Raw genomic sequence first — 15038 nt, 5'->3', positions numbered from 1 at the left:
TAGCTTTAATTGTATTTTAAACGTTGTTTCCATAATAACAACAATGATATCTAGCTCTTGATTTCTAGAATGTTAATATTTTTAATAAAAGTCATGTTCGTGTCACATGAATGAAGCAGCCATAAAATATTGTGAATAGGAGGAAAAGGTATTAATTTCCAGATTCAAAAGAAGAAAAGCTCATGACACCAGATCAATTTTAATAATGCAGAAATAAGGAATTGCCTCAAGGAAGGTTACCGCTAATTGATTGTTACTGTTCACCGCTGTTTCTATTGCAGACAGGTGTCAATACTTCAACAAGACTCGTACTGCTAGCAGAATGTTGCGCTATCGAACATAGACATAATATATTAGCTTTTCTTCGACTACCCGTCAATACTGCGCTGAAGTCATTGGTTACGCTATCTGATTAATTTTTATTGGCTGTCGAGCACCCGAAGCATTGTTTTACACTATTTCTCAAATACGCACTGATGTAATTAATAATGCATATATTAATCAGATTTCTTCATAACACGTGGTCTGATCGATTTGATGAAATTCGCCAAAGTGCCATTATCAAAGTGACAGCAATACAGTGAGGCTTCCGCCAATACTTTGCAGGATTGGAGAACGGTCTTGGAAATTCCCATAGTTCCACGCACTAGCGGCACGCGCTTAAGTTCTCGATAGATCGCAAAGGCGGGATTTCGTATTAAATCGTGGGTGTCAAATCAACATAAAAGGAAATATCAGGGAAATTTTTATAAGTAGTGAAAAGTAAGTGTAAAGTAGAATATAAGGTGAACTTTTATCGGTGTGAATATTATTATTCTTTTAATTCTTAAAGGGGACAGTTATATTTTTCTGGCGGATTTTTTGTTAACATTTTTAAAAATATAAATAATACAAGACACTTACAGTTGGATAGATATGGACATAGCCAACACAATGCTTGGGGAAATATTCCATTCTTGCAAGTCCTCGGTATGTACGAAATTCGTTTATCTTCCTTATTGTTGATAGTAACAAATCGTAAATTAATTTGTTTGTAGTAAGATTATTTAATGCTTGCATTGTTTTGCGCCTTATTGTTGTTAATGAACAAATATTATATCAAGAATATGTTTGAAAATAATGAATGTAAGTATATTATATACAAATGGAGTATTCTTTTTATTACATTGTCTAGCAAAACCACTCAGAAGCATCCCTAAAAGTATACGGCCAATACTGACTAATTGTAATAACACTCAGTGTTTATCCATGATTTGACTTAGAAAACAGTATAATGCACCAGTCAATTGTAACCACGCCCCCCCCCCCCCAGGTCCGGGGGGATAGCCGGGGAAAAGGGCCGTGTTTTTACCTTTCATGTGTCCCCTAGGTGCCGGGTGAATGCGGTGGCTTTGTCTTCGTGCAAAATATAGCGGGGAATGGGCCTTACCTAGGGTCCCTGGGGTGCTGGGGCATTTGGCGGGGATTTTACCATCAGTTCGTCCTCGCAGTCCGGGGATTTTACCCGGGGTTGGCTGGATCGAAAGTCAAAGCCCCCTCTATTCCCCGGACCTGGGGGGGGCGTTGTTACAATTGACTGGTGCATAATTAAAAAGAAATAATACCCTTGAAAATCGAAAGCTATCAAGGAGGTAAGACAATTAATAATAGTTTACAAATTAAGCGTTCGATATAAATTTACTGTAAAACTTGACACAATGATCGCTTTTACCTATCGCAAGTGCGAAGGTCTATAGTGGACTGCCAATACTACAATGGAAACATGTATATCATTATATAAACCATAATGCAATTAACGAATCCTGGCCATATGTTACAGAAAACACGCAAATTGGAAGACAATACTCATAGTCTAGCCATTGTTGTATTAATTAAAATGTGTGTCTTTTTATCTGCTCCGAATTATGTACGTTTGCTAACTCTACTGGGTTTGACATAAATGCTACATTTTAAAGTTGGTATGCTCTCCGGCGATAATAAAGACGATATATCGCCAAAGCCGTGGGTCGTTAATATCAGCGTCGTTGTTATCGTTGTGCGAATTGTAAACTTGACCATCACATTTTTACCAGAAACAATACACACATGTTCAGCATGGCCCATAACTCTGCCTTAAAAAAGTACCCTTGTGATTTTCCTTAAGTCATAGTTTATCGCCAGTAAGGCACGGTTGTTGTAGGTTGGATATGGATGGGGCACATAAACCAGCTCTGACGTTGAAGTTTCGCAGAAAATACGCTATTGTCTTAGTAATCAATCTCAAGACATTTATACGTATGAACACAATTACTGATCATTAGTTATTGTTTCAACAAAGGGTTCAATTGTAAGTAGGCACATGCTATATATGGAACCTGTTTAGTTGTGCGGTTTTGCTGCAGAGTTCTATATAAATATATAACTTGTCTTACATGATTATGAAAACAAAAATCCTCAACAAAAACGTTTGAATGCATTAAGTTATATTGTTATCTTTCAAATGCAATATAATGAACTACTTTGAAATACAAGATGTTATGGAATATATGGGCAGGGCGTGTTGTTTGATTAGTCATTAAAATAAAAATGAGAGATTCTACATTTTCCTAAAAAAAAAGACGTAAATAAGTTATCTTCTTTCATACTGTAACTAACATACAATGAATACCAATTAGCTCAGAATTACATCAATGCTACATGATCTTGTTCTGAACGCGTGTAATACTAGACATTGGCATCATCATTTCACTTAAATTCGAGACAAAACGCCGCTATGAATAAAGTACAAATCTGAGGTAGAACAGGATAATGTTGTTTTGCACTGTTTGCGTAGCCCTGACATTTCTAACTTTATGTCCCTTATATACAAAATTTGTCCTCATGTAAATATATTACAGATTTTACATTAAAATAATAAAAGAAATGCATGATTTAGAACAGCGATGAAACTTGACACAGAACATACATGTGATTTCTGATTTCATGACGTTACCTGTGCTCCTGGGTGCGTTTCAATAAAGATTTTTATCGTAAGTTGAAATTATCTTAGTGTCATAGTTTCATTATTTTAATACATATTTGAGTGAATTGAACTCGAGTCAGCATTGAAAATGAACACCAAATTGAGTAAATAAAAATAATTGATGTGCATGTATTGTTAGTCTTTATACAGGTTTAAGAGAATTGAAGTTACGACTAAAATCCTTTATTGAAACGGCCCCTAGATTTCAAAGTCCTTGAAACCCCCTCCCCCCTTCTCCCCCTTCCGTCGAGTGTATAGCGGTTAGAACTACCATTGGTTATATGAAGGTCTGTTGTTGAAAGTCTCAAAATGTATTACATTATAAACGTACAATAACATATTTTAAATCTTATTTCCTTCTTAGTTTTAACACAAAATTGCGTGCCGGTTCAGATTTTGTGGAATTAATAATACTGTAGGTGATTAAATAGAAGTAACCTTGCGGCAAATGTTATAGCTTATATTGTAATCAATCGGAATCATTTGGAATGGGTTTGGTAGACAAAGTACAATGTTATTTGATAAAACCCTTTTATTCAAGAAATGTATTATGTAGACCCACTGTATGTGATGTGATGTGCGATCGTTACAAGTTTAAATAATAAGATTTTTTGTTCAAAACCTGAATATTTTGGTATTGCATAAACCAATGCTATGATTTTCTCTGGTGGGGGGGTGGGGGTATAGAGCTTAGACCGCGGTTGATTCCTCACAGGCGGGATTTTCCCAAGCCCGGAGAGACCGCGACGCGGCGGGATATAGATTTAAATGGATTTGTCCAAAAGATCTCCGATGCCCTGATCGTCCTCGACTCAAGGTGTTTAAAAAAGTATTCAAGGGTTAAAAAAAAAACAATTTAAGAATACCCCCCCCCAAAAAAAAAGAAACAAAAAACATGGCTTTAGCAGAACTCTGTGTAACTGAGCACATGACCTCAGATGGATACATACCTAGAACCTAGAGGAACAATAGTTATTAAATATGATCTCAGTACCTGGTTATCCGAAACCTAAAATTGCTTAGTCAACGAATGTACTTGGCTAATTAAGCATGTAGAAATGCGGGCAGTGCCTCGATGATTATTTTAGAATGTGGATTTCATTTTCACGTTATACCCACGCGTTCGTCTAAACTGCGGCTCATGTTTCACATTATGACTTTCTTTATTAAGTTAAAGTGAGTAGAGGCGAATTATATTGACTTTTATGGTTGCAAGGAGAACTAGAAACACCTCTCAGCTTCTGGATGTTGTTTTAGGCATAGAAGTGTAGATTCTGTAGAAGATCTTAACCGCTCCCCTAGCTTGGTTGTCCTCTTGTTTGAAATTGAAAAAACAACAACATGTATTCCGGTTAACAATGTATATATTTTGAATAATGAATACTGTATGTAAATATTCGATTTATATATTGTTTTTGTAGGGAGATGTTAAACAATTGAATGATTTGTGAACATGACTGACGCTTGTAGTACTTTAAACGCCATCACTTTGAATGTGTGACATTAACGTGTTCATAAAACATGTTAAGATTACAAATAAATAAAAGATAACTGGGCTTTTACCAATGTTTCACTTCCTTGCGTAGGTACCTTGATTTTTTATCACAGGTTGCTCCATTCGTATGTGGTCAAGTCTTGTTCTATATCAAACATTATTCTTTAGCGTTTTCAGTAACAATGAGGACACGTATGATTCGAAGAAAAGCTAGCATAATTGCGTTTCCCAACATTGTCTGGACTTTATTGATTTTTGTTCATCAGACATTATAAACAGCTTAATAGTAAATAAAATATTTACCGTCTTCTAAACAATTAAGTTGCTAATTTTCTTAGTGTTGGGCGAACACCTGTGAACTAGCCAGCGAACATGCGCGAGTTTCTAAATAACAGACTTAATAAAACCACTAAATGACTAAATTGAAATTTGGAGGATGTATAGTATATATATCCTATTTTTTATGTTGGGGATATCATTGCACACCAATCTTTTAATACGGCCAGCTCAACCGCTAAATTCAAGGTCCATACAATTGCTTCAAAGTAGAAACGTAACAATTTCTGGAAAGGAAAATATCAGCATATGTTTTCATAATAATCGTCAAAATATGTCGTTAAAATAAGAACTGAAACGTTAGGGTAATGCTGAACCAGTCCTCGTAACAGCAAAGCGTTCAGCGGATATTTGACAGAGTTATTTTTCCTAGACTCTTGGATGTGTTATTTTTGACAAAAACAAAAGATTATATTCATTATAAACTAGTTTGGACGATTACACAAATGCATGTTTGTGAATTAAATCTCATATTGACTGTTTTGTCAGAGTATATATTAAGTAAATTATGTGTAGCATTATTTAGCTTTCACATCTATGTATAAACTGAATTAAATTCATGACATAGTTAATGGGGTTATGTTTAAATTGTACATAATCAAGCTATAGTCCGGAGATTCCACTGCTAGCTATAGTCGCATAGAAACTCATTCCAGAGATTCCACTGCTGGCTATAGTCGCATGTAAAATCATTCCGTAGATTCCACTGCTGGCTATAGACGCATGGAAAATCATTCCGGAGATTCCACTTCTAGCAAAGTCGCACAGAAAATCATTCCGTAGATTCCACTTCTGGCTATAGTCGCATGGAAAATCATTCCGGAGATTCCACTTCTGGCTATAGACGCATGGAAAATCATTCCGGAGATTCCACTGTTTGCTATAGTCGCATGGAACTTCATTCCGGAGATTCCACTGCTGGCTGTAGACGCATGGAAAATCATTCCGGGGATTCCACAGCTGGCTGTAGACGCATGGAAAATCATTCCGGAGATTCCATTGCTGGCTATAGACGCATTGAAAATCATTCCTAGATTCCACTTCTGGCTATAGTCGCATGGAAAATCATTCCGGAAATTCCACTGCTGGCTATAGACGCATGGAAAACTATTCCGGAGATTCCACTACTGGCTATAGTCGCATGGACAATCATTCCGGAGATTCCACTGCTGGCTATAGTCGCATGGAAACTCATTCCGGAGATTCCACTACTGGCTATAGTCGCATGGACAATCATATTGGAGGTTTCTCTGCTAGCTATCTATAGTCGCATGGAAAATAATCACGGCGATTCCTCTGCATAACCTTTTGTCAACATCTCCATTGCTGCTTCACGTTTTTGTGTTTGCTACATGTGTAGGACACAGTTGTCAGACTTAAAAGTAATAGAAACAAACACGGGCAATAAGTCAAATGAACGAAATTACAAAATAAGACTTTACTGTCTTTAATATACTGTATAGTATAAGTATATTGTTGACAGGAAATAGTATTGTTTTTATCCATAGCGACAATTTATGGTGTTAAAACTTCAATGATGAATACGTAGAATGGCATGCTTTTGAAAACCGTAAACGTTTAACTGATATCAATTAAAGTAACAATTTCAAAAAAGAGAAATAGAGCTGTTGACTTGAATGGCTAAACTACAGAGAACAAAAACAAGTAGACAGAGAACCAATATATAATAAGTGGTCGTTATCATTTAATTACTCAAGTATACATATGAGAATTTCTTTAAATAGCAAAGTTGGTAGACAAATAACATAAAGTTATACCCCAAGGGGCCCAATATTAACTGAGTTTAAACTAATTCCTTTTACGCATGTTTGAGAGCGAATTTAATAGAACCTTTATGCGGTTCAAACCCACTACAATGTTAGTGCGAGGAACACAACACTACTACTAAAGTACCCACACAAACAATATCTAAATATCAAGGCAACTTTTCTGTGTGTGCTCAGATGTGCAAAGGCTGTTTACCAGTGAAACTAGCAACTAGCATTACTATTTCTGTTATTAGATTGTTTTGACATTAGCTCTAGAGTAATAAAATGGAGCCACAGAAGCAATTAGTTCCTCTTGATGTCGGCTCATTACTTTTCCCTTTATATATCATGTGGAATTGTCCTCCAAGGGGTATGACATAGTGGGTGGAGTAAGATGACATAGTGGGTGGAGTAAGCAGGAGAAAACTTGTTTCAAGAATTGTTTAATAGAATGTACTGATACAATCATATATTGCATTGTTTGGAGTATTTCTGTTTACACGTGTACCTAATCGTTATAACAAGTGTGCATACACGTGTGTATTCATTTTGGTGACCTGTCCACAAAACACCCACATCCTTTCTACAGCATATAACTGTCGTCAAGCCGTAGGGCATCCTCATGTGCTGTAAACGACAGACGAACTCCTCAGTGGAATTCATCGAGGGTATAAGGTTGTATAATGGTACTGGAATTGAGATCATTATACAAGTGGTCAGAGACCGAAATAGTGAACAGCACAATGAATAATAAATGAGTGGCAGTACACTTCAGTCTATGGGGATATAAAGTGAAATGCCAATCGACACAAAGTTGCCATGTACGCTTTTAACTTTAAAGAGTCAATATAATACGTACAGAAAAGCGTTGGTGCCGAACCGTCCGTGTTGGTAATATATGGTCGCTTATATGGTGCCCGCACAATATTACAATTATGAATGCAATCAGCGGCGAGAAATTTTCAGTGAAGCAAACAAATTCCACTTAATCACAATTCAATTACGAGCTGTTTAGAAACAATTGATGAAAAGTATTTTTTTGAAGGCGAGGAAGGGAATCCCACAGACGATGTGTTTTGATGGCCTGTTTGTCAATTTCCTTTATCTTTGTGCCACCATACCCCTATACTTAACATTGCATAACAATACACCATGTTATCTTAGGTTTTATTGTTTAACCTACTGCAGTTGGACGTTGTTTTTATTTATCATTTAATTTAAAGAAAAACAGGCGTATCCATATTTGACATAGAAGTAAATACAATGTATCGCTATGAATGATATCAATTATCGATATATCCAGTTTAATAAAAGCGTTGCAGCTAAATAAGAAACAACTTCATGAAAGCTCAAATTGAATTTAATGGAATTTCTTTTAATTTAAATAAAAAGCGACTCGGCTGTGCGCTTAATTAATAAAGTGCACATGTGATTTGTTCATTTACAACCAAACGTTAACCAGAGCGACATATTCGCAGAAATGTACCTTAGTTGTAATGGCACTTGACCAGTTCCAATTGTCTATCCTTATTTCAAAATAATGGCCAGATGCCACGCCTAAACTATATTTTAAAATTGTCTCGTAACACTAAATAATCTAAAACATTTGAAATGTATATACATGCTTGAGTTTGTATTCTTATATTTGTTTGGGTGTAAAAATAATACCGTAAATATAGAAATATTTTTTGTGTTTTAAGATTTTAAACAAGGTGTTGAAAAGAACAGTTTACATAATAAAGACCATTAAAACTGGCATATACAGCCGCAAATTTAAAAATTACAATGAATTTATTCTTATTTTGAGGCCATTCATTTTTTCCATTTCATGCTGCCCTATTCTTCAAAGTCGCTGAAATTTAGACCGATTTTAAATGGTCGATTAGTCTTATACGCTGTAGAAATATTCTGAAACCCAAGATAAAAGTACGAATGTTTGTTAATGGAATATGTAATTTGTATTGATTTATTTTAAAGAAATATGTGTTTTTCAAAAGAGTTAACATATGTTAAATGTTTTATAAATGAATATTTCGTCATCACAAATTGTCAGCAATGGAAATTATATCATACAACTGTTGCAAACTGATATTTTCTGTCAAAATTCAACATCAAGTCTTTACTTTTGAGGTTCGGCCTTTGTCTCACAGGGCAGGGAAAACAGTTATCTTTAATGCATTCATTAGTAAACACAATAGAAATGGAAATTCGTAACAATTTTGAATACCGTCTTTGAACCCACTCCACCCACGTTTGTCAAACGGATGTGATTTAAAGTTTGTTTAATCCAATCAGCCTAAATAATGAAAGCTTTGAGCCAAAGTTAGGGACAGAGGGAACTTTCCAAAAAGGAATATCAATCTTGATACGTACTTGATTATTTCCATTCCTTGACTCATTTGGCATATGCCGAAAAGGAGTGATTTAATTAAGACGCCACCTACAAACGAGGAATTAAGTAATGTAATACAAACAATAATATTGCTAGATCAATTTTGGCGATCTGTGCGTAGCTCAGATCGTCGAAAATGGACTCTTACTTAAATGGTGCTTGTTGGTGCATCCGACAGAATCCTTCTTCGTTAGAAAATTATGAACAGTAAATTCGAAAAATCCTCAGTTGCCATTATGTACTCTATGAAACTATATTTAGGTATTAGATCTACGTAAAAATAATGAAAAGAAAAATTGAAAAAAATCTTCGCTTTTGATTAGCCCATACAAAAATGAAAACACAAAATAATGTTACCTTTTTCGTATAATTAGAACTTAAAAACATAACAATGGAGAATAAAATAGTCTCAGATGAATACCATCGAGACAAAACTGGCGACGACATATTCATCATTTTTGCGAATGTACAAACAATCTTTTTTCCGTCTTAAAATAAATGACGTCAGTTAATTAGATTGCAAGAAATTAATAAGTGCTTAAGAAATTAATCTTAATTGATGAATACATCTGCATAGGAACACAATTAGAAATAATATTTCTATGAGCAGGTTATTGGTCTTATGGGAACTAACAAAATGCAACCAACGTTCGTGCAACATTAACGACAAAAAAGGATGTCTGTCGTTAAACATCATTATAAACGGGTTTAAAATTGAATTCCTATATTTAGAATTGTCCTTTAGTTCAATTTAAAAAAATGCCATTAATCTTTTTAGGAAACTCTGAGGAAATTTAAACTGATTTCTTTCCCCCATATATCATAATTTTCACAGCTAGTTGTCACATGTCTACTTTTTTTAGCCTTTTTTAGTCAGGAAGTCACCTTGTTGGGTCTGATGTAGTGCTGCAAGTTTTGCTGTAAAAGAAATTTGCATGAATGCATATTATTTCACCAATTTATATTTCATGTGGAGTTAAGTAAGCTATATAGGAAGTAAGTCATGTTCTTTAATTGTTGTATCTTACAATAGACCCGTAGAAACACAAACATAAAATAAGATACGTCATTGATTGAGTTTGGCGAAATGAACTGTTTTGACTCTGGCTGCACAATCAGGTTGATTTTTCTTAGCCAATTTCTAGACAACTTTATCAACGAAATTAAAACTGAGAAATGCTTGATTGATTTTTGTAATGGAGTGTTTTCTTAGACTGTTGCTTTCATATTTAATTAAAGCCATTATAGTATATAAAAACAAAGCTTTCTAGATAGCTGTATTGTAAAACGCATTAGCAGACACTATACATGAAAGGGTATAATAAAAGCTATTCAAACATATGACTGCGATTAAATGTAATGATATTTGTGATACAGCGTCTTAGACAAAAAGTGATTATATTAAGGACTTCAAACAGAAAACAAAATATAACAATGAACACTACAGGGAAAAGCCAAGCCTAAATAGATATCATGATCAAAGAGATCACGATAAAAAACACAACGCTATAAGTAAGAAACAATAAATCAAATATCAAAATATCGTCATTGCTAAAAGTTCGGAATATCGCGTTGGAATGGTCAGGGAAAATTAAGTAAGAACTCACTGGTGGTTGAAACCAATTGGCAGTCGCAAAACCTTAAACTTGTCATTACATTTATCAAAATGTCGATCCGTTAAAGCATATTTTAAACAGTCATACTTCACATGATCGAAAACTACCAAAACATAATGAAAATAAATAACCCATTATGCCGGAATGTTTTACTTTAAACGTGGAAATATTTTAACATTACATTAAAGTACGAAAACAAAGTTCATGCTACAACAGACGCTTAAGGCACATATGCGTTTTGTCACTGACAGTTATAATGTACATCAGTTGAAAACAATAATGCATATTGTTCGTGAAGTTAGCGGCCTAGCGGCCTAGCGGCCTAGCGGCGTGAAATTGGCGGCCTAGCGGCGTGAAGTTAGCGGCCTAGCGGCCTAGCGGCGTGAAGTTAGCGGCATAGCGGTCTGGCGGCCTAGCGGCGTGAAGTTGGCGGCCTAATGTTTTTCTCTATTTCCAAGCAATTGTTAATGCGTTTTTTTTAAACAATGATAAATCAAAGTTTTTTATTCATACAGTTACATAGCGGCTTTAAATTGTTGTGTTTTTTTATTCAGAACATGATTTTGAAAAAAAGTTGAAAAACGCTTCAGAGTGATAATTTGTGCACAAAAACAGTAAATACATCATTGTTTTAGAAGAACAGGCATGTTTAATGCTTTGAATTAGCTGACTGCTTTATCGACGTTTTTGAAAAAAAATGTTGATAATCGCTTCAATGTGTTCATGTGTGCATAAAAACAGTTAATATATCATTGTTTTAGGAGAAAATGGATGTATACATGCTGTGAAATAGGATTCAATTTTAGGCCGCTAGGCCGCTAGGCCGCTAATTTCACGCCGCTAGGCCGCTAGGTCGCTGAAGTGCTTGATCGACTTTTTTAAAAAAAAGTTGAAAAACGCTTCATAGTGATAATTTGTGCATAAAACAGTTAATTTAAAATTGTTTTCGAATAAAAGGTAAAGAAAAATGTTCTGAATAGAAAACAATTTAAGGCCGCTATGTAACTATATGAATAAAAAACGTTTGACTTATCATTGTTTTGAAAAAAACTCATTAACAATTGCTTGGAAAAAAATATAATATTAGGCCGCTAACTTCACGCCGCTAGGCCGCTAACTTCACGCCGCTAGGCCGCTAGGCCGCTAACTTCACGTACATTAATGCATTAACAACTTAACAGACAAGCCCAGAAGCCGAACTAACTGTTTCAAAGTATAGGATTCAAATATACACGGCAATTGACGAAACGAAATACTCACCCAATACTCTTCTCGTATATGAATACCATTGTATACCATTGTACAAGTAAACTGACCTTTTACACCAGTCTCTATTGTGGCATTAATTAATTATTTATGGAATATCAAGATTTAAAATAAGATACAGAGGTAGGAAATATGCGACCTATCGAGTCCACTTCAGCAATATAAGTAAGCTACCAATTGCGTCAGCGGTATTCGCGGTGTATAAGTGTTAAATCAGTTGTAAAACTACGTCATAAATTATCGCGGAAAACTAAGTTGTTATAATTATGCATAACCTGCAAAACCATTATATTTTTAAAACGAATTATATTAAAACAGAAGGTAATGAAATATATATACTCTTAAAAATAGTTTGAACAATATATTTGGAATTTATGCGGTAAATTGCTTAAAACATACTAAACATACTTTTTTCTTTGCCTTGATATTACATTTCCGAGCTTTATTGAAACTAGCAAGTTATAAAAATTAAAGTCTAGTGTAACCGCTATATTAATTCATTGTTGTTGTTTTCATAAACGCAATTTTATATGAAATATCACACTAGCTTTCATTAAACTATTTAATCTCTAAAGAGAAGCTGGTATGAATCAGGTTCTAGTTTCTCTACAGACACATGGGAGCGGTTTCATTAAGAAATGTAGAAGAGATGTTCACAATAGTAGTGCACTGTTGATAACTGATATAAATCCCGCTGACCCCTTCTTTACGCAAACACCTTAGTCATGTATTAATCTCAGTCTCAAACAAATGATTTTTTCTACATAAAATCATGGTATGATTCAAAATACTATAACTATTTCTAAATATGTTTATTTTTCGAAAGAATTCCCTCCTAGGTCTTGATAACACTATTTAGTCAATAGTCTTAAGTAAAAATCAATCTAGAGCAATACTGTACTTGAGACATTGCTCAGAGTTGTACCCAACTATTGCATGCACAATTAATGACCTTCCTTAAATTAATGATATTCGGACCAGGTTTCCAATATGAAGGACTATGATGAAGACCTTGTTGATCTCATGTATATTCGCTTCATAGTTGCCCATAGATCAATTTGGGTGTGTGTATGTAGTAACTGCCTGTCGTATTGGTGGCAGTTTTAGTATGGTGTGATATTGGCCCCTGTATAGTACGTGATGCTTCCTACTCCCTAGATTTATCAAGAAAGTTGGTCAATCGGTTGGATTGGAAATTGTACAGTATATTATGTACAACACCGTCAACGTCCCTTGGCGGAAGCATGAATGGTACTTCTAAGTAATGTTCAATGATTCTCAAGTTCCAGTTGTCATGTAAACTATGTAGTTTCGTGTGTAATTGTAAGACATTTGCGTTTATTCTTCAGATGCGGCAGGTTGGGCGGACACAGGGGGTGGTGCTCATGTTGACTGTGTTCAGTGCGTGTACATATGGATTAAGTGTGGACTTCTCGAGACTCCGACAGATACGCAGACCATTCATACTTGACAAACGAAACGACAAAACATGCGTAGGTCAGTACGAACGTTATTGTGGTCGTATGTATCATTGTGTTGTTCCAACGATAACTGTAGATCCCAGGATTATGATATTGTGTCGTATTTCTAACATAACTGCATTTTCATTGACATCATCATAGTCATCGAAAGTCTGCATTGATTGTTTATCTGATTGCGAATAAACGTTGCAAGACGTGCTTGTAAATGAACAAATGCCAAGCAATTTTGCCCCGAACAGACAGTCAGTTTATACCGCATTGACAGTGGTTTCGGGCGGTCAGTTTTTTTGAAGGATGTGTCGCGTAGCAATTCTTGCCATCATAAATTAAAGCTACTAGTTAATTGGCCGGTTGAAGTGAAATCAATTAAAACTACATGCAGGGAAATTAGCCCGTCTAAAGGTATACGCCAAATCGCTGACGATGGCAAGCGTTGTTTTTTATATGTATAATTGTTTAATATGTATTGTAATTTAAATTTTACCTGGCGGTATAAGGTGGAGAAAGCAGCACGATCAAAACCTTGAAATGCTAAGTCTATTTGCAAACAGAGGTAACTTATTGTAAGCCGTTACTACATATTTCGAGTGTCATTGATCGACTTCATCTCTTGAGTTAATGCCAAAAACCAACGGTCATCTCAAATGAAAGAGTAATCTTGCTTAATACATATTAAGCTGCCCTAATGTGTATAACAGTCGCTTTTAAGGGAATTGGAAGTGTGATCATTCAGTGACGTTTTTCTTCATAAGATATAATATATCCGGAAAACAATTTTGATATGACAGTTTTGACTTTTTCTCCATCTGACCTAGCCCATAATGGCAATAACATTTCAGAGTTGATTGACAAATGTGCGTAGACTTTTGGTCCCATGAAACGACGAATCTGTCCATTCTCCGTAGACCAACAATAAAATAATGTGCCTCTATGTCTTTCCTTATTTGGTATTTTGTATCAATAAATCTGATTCGTTTTCTGTAGGGAAATTGCTCTCTACGCTTTAATCAGAATAACTTTGTATAAAACAATAGTCGCTAATGGACGTGGCTAAACCAGAAGTACCCATGTGTGTAATTGTTTGGTTTACCAAGCATCCTTCGCTGTTTGATCTCCGGTAAAACATGTATTTTCAGCAATGTATCTTGCTTTTATTCTCCGGTGCACAACCTAAACACCAAAGACAAAGGCCCCCTTGTGGCTGCATTAAACAGCATTGCTTTGCAATTCTGACTCCTATGTTTAATTAATTCCAAATACATTTATTTTACTCTTTGTGATCAATCAAGTTGAAAAAACATGGCATTAAATATATCGTTTGAAATTTAAACTTCTTAGTCTTGGCTGTCGGGAACCATTACCATTATTGGCAGGAATAAAAGCAATATTGCTACAAAGAACATGGTTCACTAGATGCTTTACACAATATTCTCGTTGCATTAAGTTTAATTTACACTTCAGGGTAAAAATCATAGAAACTTCCTATCCCATCGATGCCTTCAGAACTTTTCCGAGAAATCGGATTATTCCGGAGTTGTGAGCAATTTTGATTAATTAGTAAACTTATATCAATATCACTATTGTTCAAGAGACAATGTTATTGTCAGACGCATTCTCCTTCTTATGACGACAATGGAAATACGCATTATCTCATGGCAAGACGAAAAAGTACAATTAAGTAT

At 35.1% G+C, this 15038-nt stretch overlaps 1 protein-coding gene across 2 annotated transcripts in view; it reads left to right on the top strand.

Annotated features, from left to right (window-relative positions):
- Positions 1 to 585: 585 nt before the first annotated feature.
- LOC128208936 (neuropeptide prohormone-4-like) overlaps positions 586 to 15038 on the top strand; it is a 48543-nt gene continuing 34090 nt past the window's right edge. The window contains exons 1-2 of one of the 2 annotated variants that reach the window (XM_052912659.1): positions 586 to 762; positions 13225 to 13372. In XM_052912659.1, the coding sequence (XP_052768619.1) occupies positions 13225 to 13372 (148 nt within the window). In that variant the 5' untranslated portion in view covers positions 586 to 762. Of the gene's footprint in view, positions 970 to 13224; positions 13373 to 15038 lie in introns of both variants that reach the window. The other variant, XM_052912657.1, reaches the window with a different exon arrangement.

Source organism: Mya arenaria, chromosome 11 (assembly GCF_026914265.1).
Source record: "Mya arenaria isolate MELC-2E11 chromosome 11, ASM2691426v1".
NCBI lineage: Eukaryota > Metazoa > Mollusca > Bivalvia > Myida > Myidae > Mya > Mya arenaria.
Note: the sequence above shows the minus strand (reverse complement) of the source record. Positions and strands in the feature narration are given on the sequence as shown.